General features: G+C 44.0%; 2 protein-coding genes and 1 long non-coding RNA gene across 12 annotated transcripts in view; 1 reads left to right on the top strand and 2 right to left on the bottom strand.

The window, feature by feature from the left end:
- The window catches only part of TRAF3IP3 (TRAF3 interacting protein 3), a 34,485-nt gene extending 24,291 nt beyond the window's left edge, over nucleotides 1-10,194 (top strand). For 8 of the 9 annotated variants that reach the window (XM_081916541.1, XM_081916540.1, XM_081916539.1 and 5 more), the window contains exons 11-16: nucleotides 1,254-1,391; nucleotides 2,744-2,879; nucleotides 3,732-3,794; nucleotides 5,776-5,900; nucleotides 8,916-9,029; nucleotides 9,633-10,194. In XM_081916541.1, coding sequence (XP_081772667.1) covers nucleotides 1,254-1,391; nucleotides 2,744-2,879; nucleotides 3,732-3,794; nucleotides 5,776-5,900; nucleotides 8,916-9,029; nucleotides 9,633-9,716 — 660 coding nt within the window. In that variant the 3' untranslated portion in view covers nucleotides 9,717-10,194. Of the gene's footprint in view, nucleotides 1-1,253; nucleotides 1,392-2,743; nucleotides 2,880-3,731; nucleotides 3,795-4,834; nucleotides 5,182-5,775; nucleotides 5,901-8,915; nucleotides 9,030-9,632 lie in introns of those variants that run through there. The other variant, XM_081916546.1, reaches the window with a different exon arrangement.
- Nucleotides 9,337-10,484, bottom strand: LOC309372731. The gene is made up of 2 exons (XR_014169650.1): nucleotides 10,187-10,484; nucleotides 9,337-10,154 (listed from the first exon to the last, which is right to left on the bottom strand). It is a non-coding gene; the product is annotated as an uncharacterized lncRNA (long non-coding RNA).
- A 58-nt stretch (nucleotides 10,485-10,542) lies between these two features.
- On the bottom strand, nucleotides 10,543-14,010 carry LOC309372726 (UPF0739 protein C1orf74 homolog). Of its 2 annotated transcripts, none has more exons than XM_081916536.1 (2): nucleotides 13,919-14,010; nucleotides 10,543-11,769 (listed from the first exon to the last, which is right to left on the bottom strand). In XM_081916536.1, exon 2 carries the CDS (start codon nucleotides 11,667-11,669, stop codon nucleotides 10,869-10,871), a length of 801 nt encoding a protein of 266 aa, XP_081772662.1. In that variant the 5' UTR covers nucleotides 11,670-11,769; nucleotides 13,919-14,010; the 3' UTR covers nucleotides 10,543-10,868. The 2 variants fall into 2 exon arrangements, with proteins under 2 accessions (XP_081772662.1, XP_081772663.1); XM_081916537.1 differs by lacking the exon at nucleotides 13,919-14,010 and adding an exon at nucleotides 13,835-13,887.
- Between the last annotated feature and the right edge of the window lie 2,235 nt (nucleotides 14,011-16,245).

Below are 16,245 nucleotides of genomic sequence, written 5' to 3'. Positions count from 1 at the left end.
TTTGTTTTTGGAAAGAATGAAGGATACATAAATGTGATCAAATATTAAATGTATTATCTGGATTGGCCCTTCACATCCCCACTAGATGGCACCATATGGAAAGCTATATGGCATAAAATAGAAGATTGCTAGTGGAGCAAGATCTGTTGACGGAAATGTTTGAGCTTTTGTTTCATCCAGCTCTCCTTCAGGCAAAAATATCAACTGCTGCTTTGTTGCAGAGAAGTAGGGGCAATGTGATGATGATTCCCCTCTTGCTTCTGAGGTTGCCAGATAGTATTTCTGGAAGTAAATTTGAAAATAGCAAATGCCTGAAGCTCTCTTTAATAGCACACATCTTGAAGGAAAACAGCAGTGGGGAGAGGATTAAGGTTAGCCTAAGGTATCCACATCCATAAATCTCAGGGACAGATCAGTTATTGTGACACAAGCAAATAAATGCAGACAGAAAGAAGATGATGATTGAGTTGCATGACAGAACTTCTCTACCCTCTTGGGAAACCCCAGGAACATTTTTTTGGGAGGGGCAGAAGAGATGGAAGGGAAGTTCCAATGTGTTATAATGAATGTGGTGTTTTCCATCTACAGCAGGTTGAATCACAGAATCGTGGAAGTAATTTAGCCCAGTGCACTCCTATATTAGGAGGCCTGTGGGCTTGGTCTGTTCCCACCCCTCCATACAGCCGCAGTAGCGGAATCTCTGGCCAGTGATATTGTGGTGCTAGGATGGGCCCTGCCCAGTGCTAGAATGGGGAGGAAAGCTTTCCCTTGCTCCTCTGTTGATCTGTATCAATCAGAAGAGGAGCTCTGTGCCTGCCTCTGTGTGAGAGAGACTTGTGCTCTGTGCATGTATGTACAAGACTGTGAGTTAGCCACCTCCACTTTGTGGCCACCTCCACTGCTGACCTATGGCCTGTGGCGGGGCCAGAATGAGACAGTGTGGCCCTTAGAGCCTCAGCTAGCCTGGAACTACAGCATGCCTGAGAGCCTCCTAACCTCTGCTTAAATTTCCTCAACAAAGGAGAGAGCCCAGCTCCTCCTGGGACACTGTTAGGGAGTTTCATTTCCATGCCATCTCCACCTGTTGGCTCTAGTCCTGCCACCTGACACAGCTGTCCTCTTGAGTTCCCATCCCAAGTCATGGAGATCACAGCTTGCTTTATCCACGCCACCTGCTCCCTTTGTCGCTTTGTCACTCTTGAGAAGGCATGCTTGTTGACTTTCACCCTTACATGTGACCATGTTCCTCCTAGAGAGCCCTAGCTGTTGCAGAAGAAGACTGTGCCCTCTGGAAAGAACACTACAACACATTAAACGAAGACTGGAGCCAGCTGACTGACAAGCACATTGAACTGGAAAACAATCTTCATGTCCTGGAGAACAAACTTCAGGTAGCTTCCTTGTCCTTCTGTGAGACCACCTTCCCTTGCACAGCAGCAAGTCTGGCAATCAGTTCTCAAAGTCAGAATTTAAAAAGGGAATAATAGTGGCTAACATCACAGGATTCTTGAGAGGGTGAATCATGGCCAGAGAATGAACAAATTGTCGCTGAGAAATGCACATTCTCCAAAGCCTGCTGGGGATTATGCGTGTTGACTGGAGAATGTATAAAATTCACTGCAGATATGCATATTTCCCAGGGCCTGTTGATAGCATGCGTAATGAACGGAGACTGTACAAATTTCAGTTGATACATGGTGTGTTTTTTTAAAAAAAATTAATACTGGAAAATATAATCTACATATAAAACAATATGTACATTTCTGAAGACCTGTTGGCGACCATGTATAATGACTGGGAAAGGTGCACAATTCTCTATTCACAGGCAGATTATGTGCTTGAGGCCTGAATATGTGCAATGGATAGTTGTTATACACATTTACTGCTCAACCTATATTACCCCTGACCTGCCCTTTTAATGCCCATGCACCTCTCAGGACAGCTTACAACCATTAAAAATCACAATACAATATTAAAACAATAATAAAAATACATAAAATATGCAGCATTAAGAGCAACAGAGATCAGTGGTAAAAATAGCCTCAGATAATACTTAGCAACAGGGCATTTTTTTTTCTAGAAAAAGAGGTGCAGGAACTTGTTGACCTTTTTTTTTTTTTAGAGAGAACGCCCACCACAGCCACAGCAGCCTAGAGAGGTGTGTTCAAGCTGGAAAAAAGCCCTGCTTAGTAGGCAAAAGCATCACACATAACCAAAAAATGAATCGCCATCCTAAAACAACAACTAGAGAAGGGGCCATCTGCATTTTATGGTATTCCAAAGTGTCAGTGCAGCAGTCCCTGAAAAGGTCTTATCTCTTGTTGTCATCAGCCATACCCATATCCTAGTTGCGACACAGAGAATGGCCTCTCCTTCTGATCTTATGGAGCAGACAGGATGAAGGATGGGAGACAATGATCCTTTAAGCATCCTGGGCCCATGTTAGACCTCATCCTGAATGTGATGGTCTAGTTCATAGCTGCTGTGCTGAGAATAGTGACTCATTATGCCAGCACAGGAGGCCAGTTTGGGGCTTCTGTTGCTGCGCTTGCACCACACCATCCCCCCACTTGCCACCTTGTTCCTTTTCCCATCTCCCTCCTGGTGTGCAGCAACTGCTCACCTGCTGGAATGTCAGGTAAGTGCCTCCACCTCACCACGCCACAATAATTCCCACAAGCCTTTCTCTAGTTATTTCTTTGCTAACCAGTTCCTTGTTATTGCGGCTGTTTGCTACCTGCAGTGGTCCGACAACCAGAACTTTCAGCTGCACCAAGCCTTGCAGAGCTCTGAGACTGAACGTGCCCAGCTCTATTCCAGAATTAATAATCTGCAGGAAGACTACAAGGTCACAATTGAGTGTCTCAGTGTAGTGGAAGGTAAGACATTTGTAGAGGAAACAGGAGATTGGATGCTGACTGATCTGGGTCTTAGGCAGAGCAGGAAAATGAAAAGTTACAAGTTTCCAAAAATAAATAAATACATGACTCTTAGAACTAACCTGCTGTTTTGAGCATAGTGTCAACTGTTAGGTTTCAGTCAGTTATTTTTAGGGGGAAGAAGGTGATTCAAATGTTGGTGAGAAACAAGTGACACAGCTGTACCTCCTCTGAATGGGCAGAGTAGATTGCTTGTCTGAAAGATGACTCTAATGTCTAGCTTGGAAGCTAGACTTGAGGATACTTCTTACCAAAAGTGCTAGCTTTCTACATGCTGGGATAGAGATGTTTGTGAGCAAGCAATTCTCTGTATGCATTCAGTCATATGGACGATTGTACTGCATACCTCCCTGAACATGTGGGTATTTATTTTTTGTTTCGAATATGCATATACAGCCTGCCATGTAAAATATATTCAGGCAATGTACAAGAAGTCAAGGTCAGGTCACTTCCTCAGGAAAAAAAAACTTTTGGGGAAACGTGGATCCTATTTCTGTTTGTGCTGGGAGCTGCTTGAGGAATACCAAACAAGGTACGTAATGTGTAGATCTGTTTTCCCCATCTGAGCAGCGGCAATAACACATTATTTATTCCTCTAGTTTCAGTAAAAGGAAAACATTTACAAATTGCAAAACCACAGTGTAGTGCTGACTCCTCAATTTCAGTGGGCTAAAGCATGAGTCCCACCTGAATACAACTCTCACCTGTGGTGGCAAATACTGCTGTTTGGGAAAAGGAAAAGCCCTGCATGGAGTCAACTGTGTTGTTCCTGAATGATTTTGTTAATTTCAGGCAAGCTGCGAAGTGAAGAAAGAGATAAGCTACAGCTGGAGGCAACAATTAAACATTTGCACAGTAAGTAAATCATAGCGATCCAAAGAAATTGACAGTGAACATGCAGGACCACAAAGAGAGCGTTCACACATTGTGCTTCATGGTATAATAGCCCTATTTAAAATCCCTCTGGGTATAATTCATTTGGTTCCTATAAAAGTGTAAATATTTGAGAGTACAGAGATAATTACTGTATACTTCAATTTTTACAGTTGTTTTCCTTTGCTACAGTCACTTGTGGAGAGGGACAGGAAGAGGGTGTTGCCAGCTGTACATCTGAATGTGGCAATAGTTTTCTGATTATGTTTAATAATAGGTTGTGTCATTGAAAGAGTGCCCAGTAAGGGATGACATAATGAAGGATGCTTTGTGCAAGAGGATTTTTGCATATGACCACAACTCCCATGTTGGCAAATAACATGTACTTCTCATGTACACCACACGGAGCATTTGAACATGTGGTGCACAGGCAGGAAAATGTTGTATACATTGATCTTTGCAAAAATAGCTGCAATTTGTGCTCCCACGTTAACTCCTACTTGCAAAGGAGCCAGCTGTCCCCAATCATAACTTGTGAAGTGCACACATTTGATGATTCAAACTACCAAAGATCAAGAGATTTTATTTAATTTCTCAGAACTCCATGGTTACTTGATTACCAAAAGAATAAAAGAGACAGCATTGCTCAGGTTTTCAACAGATCTACCCTTGGAGCAACTGACGAGCATTTTTTTCAGTCCCAAGTCAAGTCCAAAATACCTGCTGGCAGGATAAGGTGGCAAGTTATTTAAGGATGTGCACCTAACCCACCATAATAAGTGCACAGGTTCTTTCAGTGTGTGCTGGTTCCCTGCTTGTCCTTTAGACTAAGTAGGGGTTGTTGCAGCACCAGTACAGTCTATGCGGTCTGCAACTGTTTGCAACACCTATGCAACTGTTTGAATTGTTCGTGAAGAACTGAATCGAGTGTTGGAGACAGAAAAGCAGTGTGGAAAGAGAGAAGCAATTGGTTCATGCAAACATTCTGCATTATGATCTGCTCTGGTTTCTTCCATTTGCAGATGGGATGCAGAATCAGTCCAGTTCATGAAGATGAGATGCAAAGAACTCATCTAAACTAGTAGTGGGACTTCTGGGCATCTGGGATTTTGTGACTGGTACTCTAAGAACCACTCCTCGCAGGATAGGACTGGATCTAGACTCTAGTTTTATGTGCGCTCTCAGATTAAGAATCACAAATAAAAGCATTACACATAGCGTGTATTGTTACTGGTCTGCAAAAGGCTGCTTGAAATATATATATATATATATGTTAGAAGTTTTCTCCTCTGTTGGCATGAAGCTGTATCTATTGGAGCAAGCTTTTATTGGAGCAAGCTTCTTGTACAATAAATGATTTTTGCTCAAACGTTGATGTCCACTTTGTTTTTGTTTTTCAAAGTAGTTTTTATTAAAGATTTTCTTGGGTTAGGTAAAGGTAAAGGGACCCCTGACCGTTAGGTCCAGTCACGGATGACTCTGGGGTTGAGGCACTCATCTCGCTTTACTAGCTGAGTACAGCTTCCAGGTCATGTGGCCAGCATGACTAAGCAGCTTCTGGCGAACCAGAGCAGTGCACAGAAATGCTGTTTACCTTCCTGCCAGAACGGTACCTATTTATCTACTTGCACTTTGATGTGCTTTCGAACTGCTAGGTTGGCAGGAGCAGGGATCAAGCAACGGGAGCTCACCCTGTCGCGGGGATTCGAACCACTGACCTTCTGATCGGCAAGCTCTAGACTCAGTGGTTTTTTCTCCAGATCAGTTACATTCGATGTGAGACATTAATGTTTTATACAGTACAGTATAAGGTTTGGGGAGAGATGTCCAGCTTTGCTGATTTTTTTATTTTAAAAAAATAAACTATGAAGTATAAACAGAGGAGAGCACACTGGTGCTGTGATGCCTGCTGAGATTCCCAGATAGCTCAGAGAATTGTGAAAATATCCATTTTGTTCTGTAGCTAGCAGCTCTGGACTCAGCTCAGCCAGAACCAAACAGTCCAAAGACCACGAAGGGGGGAGAGAAAGCAGCCTGGAGGACCAGCTGCAAAAGAGGACATCCCAGCTTTCAGCTAAGGAAAAAGAGGTGAGGAAGTGACTCAAGCAGCTAATGAGATTAAAGGATCTCATTGGGAGATTAACTTCTATTTTCAAATGCCTTCCAATGCACATCTGAAAACTCTGGATGGCAACAGATACCTACTATGTGTGCATCATTTCATTGTGTATACCTGATAACCAGACAGTTGAAAACTCTTTAAAAAATAATAAAAATAAGCACATTGATTTGAAAGGCTTGCTTTCAGCCACTTTTTCTCATTGGTTGCATCTGCATTCAGACGTTAACACTGAATGAGTGTTCTATCCAATCTGCAGGACTTTCCCCAGCCTATAGCACAAACTTGGCCCCCAGGCCTTAGTTTTCCTGTCCCCATTTGAACTGGACATGGTAGTGACAAACCTGTGTTACATCACTGTAGTACTCAATGCCAGAGTAGGCCCATTGAAGTTAATGGAATGACTAACATCGGTTTATCTATTTCTTTGGAGCTACTTAGAGTATAACTTAGTTGAATGCAACCCATGGTGGTGGCATTCTGGGTTTATCAGTGAAAGAGGCACTCGGGTATTGAGTAAGAACCTTCCCTCTGCTTGCTGCTCCCTGCCTCCACTGCCTTTCTCGCAGCCAGACTCACCTGTAGTTGGAAAGCACTGGGAGTATGCAGACTACATGGATTGTGCTGCAGGTACACGAGGATTTAACACACTTTACCTCCATCCTCCTTTTGCTCTTGTGACTGGATACCCCAGATTTAAACATATTTAAATCTACTGCACTCATGTCTAGTTTGGCTCTAAGCCAGTATTCGAAACTCCCATTGTTCTGGGCACACTTTGTGACAGGGAATTTCATTAGCACAAGCAGTTTCTGAGCTCTGGGTGCAGTACTGAGCTCAAGTTTTCAGATTAAAACTGCAGAGTGGAAAGAAAGGAGGACCTTTTTCTGCCTCCCCCCTGAAGCCTCAGCGGGGTGGACAAGGAAAGGACTAGACCATGTAAAAGATGAACATATTTTAGCTTCAGTTCATTCATTTTCAGCTTTGTATTCTTATAAAAAAGTGTGCCTAGACATTCCATTATTGTGCCCATAGCCTAGGTTTAAGGTGCCATTTAGCTCCTAGCTTTTATATCTCAGTTTCTAACACTGCTCTAAGCAACATGCCAAAAGGTAAGGGAGACACAGGTAAGCCTGTTACCTGCATATCCGGAGTTTTCAAACACCTTGCATTCCATAGTTCAAGGAAACAAAAAATATACAAGTTTACAATTTTATTAAAAGATTCTTAGAAGGACCTGTTCACAATTGTAAAATATTTTATTAGCAGCATAAATCTATGACACACAAAAGGTGGGAGTTTTAATTACAGGCTGTAGACATATGAACAATGGACATTCTAGTCCTTGTTAGATTTTGATTGTTGGCAAATATTCCATATCCTGCTGGGAGTCATTCTCAACCGTCTTTAAATGTTCTGAACATTTTCTTCATGAGATCATTGCTTCCTTCTGGAACAGAGTATTTTCTGAGTACATGCAACTTGAGTGACAAGAGAGCAGAAGGGACATTTGAAAGGTGACTTAGATGCTTTTAGAGGTTATTGTTGTTTCTGTGCTTTATAGAAATCATAGAATTGTAGAGTTGGAAGGGACCCTGAGGATCATCTAGTCTAACCCTGTGCAATACAGGAATATGCAGCTGTCCTATATGGGGATCAAACCTGCAACCTTGGTGTTAATAGCACCACACTCTAACCAACTGAGCTATCCAGTGAAATGAATATTCATAGCAATGTTCCTATCAGAGCTCATCCTAATGACCCACATCCAGTGTAAGTTTTCTTTCTGTTTTGGAACAAGCATCCTCCTGGACATGTATGGAACAGCAACCAAACTTCCAAACTTTGTAGACTTCCAAATTGTGATTCCCTAGGACACGTCAGCTTGAAGAAAACAAATCACTGCTGATTCATGTGACCATCTGTATTCATTTTGAAATCCTGCACACAGCATGCAAAAATATTGCCCAGGAGGGCAGCTGCATACTATTGACTAGCTGGTTGTGGACAGCCAGCAGATAACAGGTGGTTTGTTCAGGTGGCTCTCTGGTGCCTACTTTGAATGCTTGTATGAATTGGCTTTAAGAGCTAAAAACACAAAACAAGGGACAGACTCGGGCTATTAAAAATAAAGGCTTCACAATAACTAGAAACTCCAGATTTTTTCAAACCAAAGTTTCTACAAATAGATGCACATGTCTGGTATTCTCCAATCTTCTGAACTTAAGGTGATGTCAAAGGCACATGAACCATCTTCACACCCAATTGCACTATGCATGTTCAAATATTAATGTAGAAACAGCAAACCCCACTGTTTGCTAGGCCTTGGAGTCAGGAGGAGAGACCGGATACCATTTCTTTCTTAGGGGAAACTGTATGAATAGCAGCTGACAATGAATACTTTTTGAAGACCATGGATTGAATCCCACAAAGCGATTGTGCAAATGGAAAGGTCTCTGCTCATGCAATGCAATGCAAACTCTCCCTCTCCCCTCTCCCTGCACACGGACCCCAAACTTGCTCTGGAGGGATGGGGGAGAAAACAGGCAGGTGTTTACAGGGGAAAGCTTACTTGTGGAAGTTGTTCTGCTTGTGCAATGACTTTGTTGAATTCAACCCCCATGCCTGTTCACCAGGATAAGAAGACTTGTATCAATACACTTCATTCACAATAACATTTTTAGGAACTAGAATTCATTCAAGTTCAATGTCATTTTCTGGCATTACATGCTGCGTTTACCTTATTCATAGCCTGAAACAACAAGGAAGTTTTTAGCCAATGGTGAAGGAAGCCCTAAATGTGCTGTGAAGTAAGGTGTGAGAGAAAGCCAGGTTTAGGACAGTAGAACTAACCACCCTGGTTCAGAATCAGGGATGCTCAAGGTGCCACCACACTAAACTTATTGGTAACTGCTGCCCTCAAAACCATTTGAAAAAACCAGAGTGAACCACCATACTAAACACTTATTTGCTTTCTTGCCCAGTGCATAGATCTCCGTTGTGAGCTAGAGATTCTGAGTGACGAGTACCGCAGCTGCCTTGCCAAGTTACAGCAATGCCGAGATGAGATCAATCACCCTCAGAGCAAAAAGACCAAAGTAGGAATTCACTCTGAATGCCCCCTTTGTGCTACCTCATACTGTTGATATAGTCTGTTGATAGAGCGTGCCACGTCAGGCATGGGCGTAGCCAGGATTTGGGGGGGGGGGCAGTTAGCAACGTATTTTTATTTTTATTGATTTGGGAGGGCAGCTGCCCCCGCTCCCAGCTACACCCATGATGTCAGGTCAAAATGTGAGTCAGTGGTCTTAGATTTCAGCACAAACTCAAACAGTAACGCTAGGACAACCATCGTGGACCAGCAAGATACAGGAAACTGCAACTCTTTTAGGTTCACTAGAGTGGTGGGTTTTGGCAGTTCTTGTATTTTATTTATGATAAGTTCTGAATTAATCAGTCTTCAGCATCTATGCAGTGAGTCTCATTTGTTGTCTTTGCAAAGTGGGGGAAATATTCAACTCCCAAAGATTCACTAATATCACCATTCCATGCAAATAGAACCACAGACTTTGTTGGAATAAAATACAAAAGGGAAGTGTAGGAGAGATGTAAGTGTAGCTGATCGAATAGAGGGAGGAATTACAGAGACACATTATACCCTAGTTTGTTTATCTTATTAGATTTCTCTCTTTTTTTTCCAGAGATGGCAGGATCATTGGATTCCTCTACTACTGGTAGTGATGGCAACAGCTGTAGTATCCTACTTAATAAATTTTGTACCCTGAGTACAACCTACCTTTAGTTTTGCTTATGTTACTGTTTTTGCATTTGGGCATTCTGAGTTGTCTACAGAGAGTGACTATTTTTGTATCAAACATGTTTTTAATTTCTTAAATAATTTTGAACTTTGCTATCTCCTAAAGAAGTTTGTTGGACTGCTTGGCTTTGTCTGTTGCTTCATTTGGCTGTTGTATTATGTTTTTTAAAAAAATTAAAGGCTACAATACAAAAAGTACAGTGCCTGTCTGATGCATCCACCCTCCAGAGGGTTTTGAATGGAAATATCACACAATTGTCCCATAGCTTTGGAAACCTCAAAACCCACAATCCAGCTATGTGCTGTCTGACCATGTAGGACAAGGCTGGGGAACCTATGTCCCATCAGATGTTATTGAACTACAACTTCCATCATCCTATACAGTCAAACCTCGGCTCTTGAACGCCTCCATTTTGGAATGTTTCGGCTCCCGAATACTGAAAACCCAGAAGTAAATGCTCCCGTTTTCTAACATTTTTCGAAAGCCAAATATCTGACACGGCTTCCACTTGAGTGCAGGTAGCTCTTGCAACCAATCGGAAGCTGCACCTCGATTGTTGAACATTTCAGAAGCCGAACGGGCTGCCGGAACGGATTACATTCGACAACCGAGGTTTGACTGTACCAGTGGTCACACTGGCTGGGAGATGGAGTTCAACAGCTGAAGAACTGCAGCTTCCCCATCCCAGGCCTAGGAGTTGGGACTCGTAAAAACAAAGAAACAAACAGCTGAAATATTTCTAACAAGGCTTCATTTTTTATTTTGCCAATTTAATCCTGATCCTCACAGAATTAAGACCAGACAGGCTGATCTTCATTTTGAGAAGACTGAATGCAGGATGGCTTTCAAAATGAGGCTTTATATACCACCTTCTATATATATGCTGAGCCTGGGTATAGACACCCACAGAAATTTGCAAGTGAGAGCCTCCTGTCAAGGAAGAGCTTTATTCCATCAATATCTGGAGGGAACCATATTGGCTACCCCTGACTCCAACAGAATAAGAGCTGCACCATTTCCCCACTTCCTTTTCTTAAGCAGTGAGTCACACTCCCCAAAATACTGCTCAAATATGGCGTGAGGAAAAATTGTTGCATTCGTCTGGATTGCATCCCACATTTACAAGGCCACTGCTGCCAGAGCAACGACTTCATTTGTAATACAAAGATCTGCAAAGTCTTTCTGAGCTTTAAAAGCATCCTTGAGATTTTCGCACCACGCGTCAAGGCCTATTTTCATGACGGGATACAAGAGTTCTGGGATGCTGAAGGAGTAAAAGCGTACTCTAAAATCATTGCTTATCTTGCAGAATGTGGCTTGGACAGTGAACACCCTCAGTGGGGTCAGAGAAAGGCAATTGTCAAAGCTCTTCTGAACAGGGAAACTGTAAGCAGCAGGATAGCCCAGCAAGACACCAAAGAGAGTGCATAGATTCCACTTTGAGCAAAAGACCGCACTGGAGGAAAGCATCTGAGATGTGTCTGCTGCCTGGGCTTTAATATGATTGAGTATCTCCGACAGATGGACTTTGATGAGACCCACGTCTTCCAGATCACAAAGGCTAGGGCATGTCCTGGAAGCAGAAACGTCAACAAAGGGGATGTTGTCCTTAAGCAAGATTGTCTCCAACCACAGCAGCATCAGCCCCAAGTTGACAATCAGAACATTTTCAGCTATGCTCAGAATGTGTAGCCGGCATCCAAGCGGATTGATGGTCTGAAGCTGCTGAACGTAGCTTAGGATCTGAGAAGTCCCAGCAGAATTGTAATCGTACAGGAAAGCTGGCTTCAAGCCGGCGGCTACAGCCAGTATCTCGCCAGCGAGGTTCAAGGAGGCTGAGCGGGATAAGACTTTCTTCTTCCCGATTCTGAGGTGTTGGCGGGCTGCAGCGATGAGGAGTTGAGGGAAGGGCTCGGCCATTCTTAACCCTGTGGGTTGAAGTCCTAGACTGGGTTTGCTTAGGGAACTGAATCACCTCATTGCCATCAGGCCTTTAACCATCAGCTGCTTCAACCTGGCTCTAGGAATAAAAATCACAGCAATCAATATAGCTAAAGTAACAACAACCAGTGCACTTTTTATCTTTAGGAAGAGAGAAGTGTCTTGATGAAACTATGGTAGAACTCAGGCTTCATGAACATGTGGCCTCATTTAAGCCACAGTAGTTGCATCTTGGAAGTGGAAAACGGGTATTACAAAAATGAAAACGGATCAAGCAGCCTTGCTGTAACAAGGGCTATAAAAGGGATTGAGGACTAAACCACATCTGCAGGCTCTCTGCACCACTTCAGCACCAAAGACTAGCAAAGCAGCCCACCTTCCAACAACCAATAAAAATATTCACCACTTCATCCTAAGATCAACCACTTAGACAGGCATCTCACCATTAAAACCTGAATTGTCTAGGTTCACTTCCCCTGCAAAAAAATGTGTGGTGGCGCCTGAAAGACCAACAAGCTTTCCTGGAGCAAAGCCTACTTCATTAAACGTTAAATATTAACCTCCGTCTGCGTGTATTATATATGCATGTGACACAGACAGAAGGAAGGAAGGGTAGAGACTCTTGTTAATATGAGGTCAGGAGTCTCAGCGATGGAAGAGATAAGTATGCCACATCCACTATTGTTAGCTATTCAAGAGTTGATAAGGACTTGGGGAAACAATTAAATTAGTACACATAACATATATAAACAGGACAGGGCACATGAACTTCCATTTGTTTTTTTAACTAGATCTTTTAACTTTACAGTGGTACCTCGGGGTACATACGCTTCAGGTTACATACGCTTCAGGTTACACACTCCGCTAACTCAGAAATAGTTCTTCAGGTTAAGAACTTTGCTTCAGGGTGCAAACAGAAATCGTGCTTTGACGGCGCAGCGGCAGCAGTAGGCCCCGTTAGCTAAAGTGGTGCTTCAGGTTAAGAACGGACCTCTGGAATGAATTACTTAACCCGAGGTACTATTGTACTGCCATTCATATGAGGATCATAGGGTGGTATCAAAACCCAAAAGCACATAGTAACAAACAAAAACAATACCCCCTGCCACACACACAGTTCAACAGGCCATAGATTGTTTAGTTAGCCAAAGGCCTGTGAGAAGAGCAATGTTTTTGCTTAGCACCTAAAGTTATGTAACTAAGGCACCAGATGAACCTCCTAGGGGAGAGCATTCTGTAAGTAGGAAGCCACCGCAGCAAATGCCTCTTCTCTTGCTGCCACCCTCCAGACCTTTCATGGGGGACGCTACGAAGAAGGGCCTCAGATGATCACAGGGTCTGGGTCGGTTCATGTTTGTAATTCTGAAACACTTAAATGAATAGTGTTTTTACAGGCCGGATAGCTCAGTCGCTGGAGCATGAGACTCTTAATCTCCAGGTCATGGGTTCGAGCCCCGCACTGGGTTAAAGATTCCTGCATTGCAGGGGGTTGGACTAGATTGTTTAGGGAAGTTTTTAATGTTTGGTGTTTTATCGTGTTATATTCTGTTGAGAGCCACCCAGAGCAGCTGTGGCAAGCCAGCAGATGGACAGCATACAAATATTAATCATCATCATCATCATTATTATTATTAAAGTATATGGCCCTTGTGGTCCCTTCCAATTCTATAGTTCTAATGCCCTATTATATTCTAATTTTTAAAGTTACCTGGGAGGAGAAGCTGCAGCTAGAGAGAGGCATGCCCGAGCAGCAGCCAAATTGAAATGCTTGTGCATTAAGCCAAAGCATTTTATTAGACCCAACGCCTTTCAGAATTAAGCAGCCCCTTCTTGGGGTTGAACTCGCCAGCAATCTCCAAAGATAAAACTTCTGTAGCAAAGGAGAAAAGCTGCAAGAATTCGAAGTCGCGATCACGCCTGAAGGTAATTTCTTAATTCTGAAATTCGGGGCTCTTATCAGAACGTGCTCTTAGCCCTGCTTCCCCGCCCGGCATCCCCTTCCCGCTAGGTGGGAGTGTGCATGTGTGAATGCGTGTCTTGATGAAGCATCCGGCTATGCGTGTTATCTGCACAGGGATGCTGCATCTCCTTCGGTTCCCTGAGCAACCGGGGTCGGAGTTCAGGTGCACAGGAGGATCCTCTACCGGAACATGAAGCGACGCCGGCCAGCCGGCCAGCCGCTTCTCCCGGGCTGCCGCCTCTCCGCCCTCTGCACGCGCCTCACTCACCTCTCGCCCCGTTCCAGCCCGAGCATGCGCCCTGCCGGGCGAGCGGGCGGCGTTTCCGCTTCCCTCGCCTGAGCGGAGGAGGCGGACGCTGAGTTCGCAGCAAGGGGCACCGTCCGCGTAGGCGGCGGCTCTTAAAGAGGCAGCGTCCGGCGGGTCGACGCGCTGCCGGGGCATGTGCAGAGCGCCGGTCTCGCGGACCTGCCCGGGTCGAGTCCGGCGGCAAGCAGGAGACGCCCAGCTGTGCAGATCCGGCCAGTCGGGAGTTAGGAGAAACCAAGGGGCAGGCTCCACCTGCGAAGGGGCGTGCGAGTCGCTCTCCCTGGATGGGAACCGTGGCCTCCGAAGTGTTGCTGGACTGCAACTCCCATCATCCTGGGCGTGGCTGGGGATCATGGGAATCGGAGTCTGGCAGTAACTGCGGTAGAGGACTGGTTTTCTCACCGCTGCAACAAGCCCTTTTTATGGCTGCTGCAAGTTCCACTAGAACAGCTTAGGGACATGCTGATCTTCTTCATCGCCTTGGTGTCTACGAAATGAAACGTTATCTACCTTTTGCGTTTCTTTGGTATAGGGCAGAGAGGAGGCTAAGTTCTCTCTCGCAGGCTCGCAGGTTCCTACATGGTTTCTCTTCTAGCATTTACAAAGTACAGTATGTCAGTGTGTTCAAAGACTTTCGCACACATCACCTTACAGCAGCCTCATAAGGCAAGGCCAGTAGTGGGTCGTCCCATATTACAAACAGGAAACTTAAGTTGAGAATGAGATAATAGTGGCTTAACTAAGGCCATCAGCCCCACATCTACAACTTTTAAGGCTGCAAACTTAGGCAGATGTACTTGGAACTACATCTCATTGAATGCAGTGGGGCTCATTTCTTCAGTTCACAAGCAGTGAGCTAGTCAATAATAATAATAATAATAATAATAATAATAATAATAATAATAATAATGCCCTTGACCCAGGGGCAATTCACAACAGAAAAATACAAGATGAGAAGACAAAATGCAGAATAAAACAAAACCAAAAAACAACCAGTAAATAATGACCGCTCCCACAAACACATTTAAAAAGACATACAATGTTAAGTAGGATGGCCATCTGTCATGGATGCTTTAGCTGAGATTCCAGCATTGCAGCAGGTTGAACTAGATTACTGCCATCACATAAGGGGAGCACATCAGGCCTCATATTTAAATATATATATTTATTCAATCTAGAGCAAATATGAAGTCATTCAATAGCTATTAAAATAACACTACTATAATTTTGAGAAGCATTTCTGATGCCCTCTATGGACAGTGTTCCCCCACTCACCCAGCTCTCCCGATTGCAGGGCTGAAACCAAACATTTAACCATAGCCGCCTTGTAGCATTTTATTTTTGTTGTTGCTATAGCATCATACCAGCAAAGCAGCTTTAAGCAGGTAATCCACCCCTTCACCTTCACTCTCCTAAAGTAATTAGTATAGCATAGTTTTAGGGTTGTATTCAAAGTATTTATTTTATAAAATTTATTGTAAAAGAACTCAAAAGTGGTTTACGAAAAGATAACACCCTAAAATCAAGAAAAAAATTACGAAGTAGCACTACGGAGAGCAGCATGTCAGTGCAAGGATTTTTTCCTGCACAACCAAACATTCTTCTGACCCTCTAGGGTAGCTTTGGGGGTGGTGTGGGGTACACAGGGGAGGATGTGAGCCCTGTTGCATCCTTGCACCATCACAGTTATTTAAATACCAACCACAGTTCTGCATTCCCTTGTCTCCACCACAAAATAATTGCATTTTGTCCAGAACTGCCTACAAATTAAAAATCTTCACACATTCCATGCGTCTCCTGCAATTGGCTCAGAGGGTTGGGAGAACACCCAAAACAACACATTAAGGGGGATCATTCCATTTGGCAAGCTGAAATTATTGCGCACATAAGTAAGGTAAAGGTACCCCTGCCCGTACGGGCCAGTCTTGACAGACTCTGGGGTTGTGCGCCCATCTCACTTAAGAGGCCAGGGGCCAGCGCTGTCCGGAGACACTTCCGGGTCACATGGCCAGTGTGACATCGCTGCTCTGGCGAGCCAGAGCTGCACACGGAAACGCCGTTTACCTTCCCGCTGGTAAGCGGTCCCTATTTATCTACTTGCACCCGGAGGTGCTTTCGAACTGCTAGGTTGGCAGGCGCTGGGACCGAGCAGCGGGAGCGCACCCCGCAGCAGGGATTCGAACCGCCGACCTTTCAATCAGCAAGTCCTAGGCGCTGAGGCTTTAACCCACAGCGCCACCTGTGCGCACATGGAATGTCTGTAATAGCATAGCATTGAATTCCACCAT

Source organism: Podarcis melisellensis (assembly GCF_964234715.1).
Source record: "Podarcis melisellensis genome assembly, chromosome: 6".
Classification (NCBI taxonomy): domain Eukaryota; kingdom Metazoa; phylum Chordata; class Lepidosauria; order Squamata; family Lacertidae; genus Podarcis; species Podarcis melisellensis.
The sequence above is the reverse complement of the archived record's forward strand: the minus strand, read 5'-3'. Positions and strand labels throughout refer to the sequence as shown.

What these genes read in the sequence shown, in the direction of transcription:
- LOC309372726 (XM_081916536.1), bottom strand. Translation starts at nt 11,669, where the DNA reads ATGGCCGAGCCCTTCCCTCAACTCCTCATCGCTGCAGCCCGCCAACAC.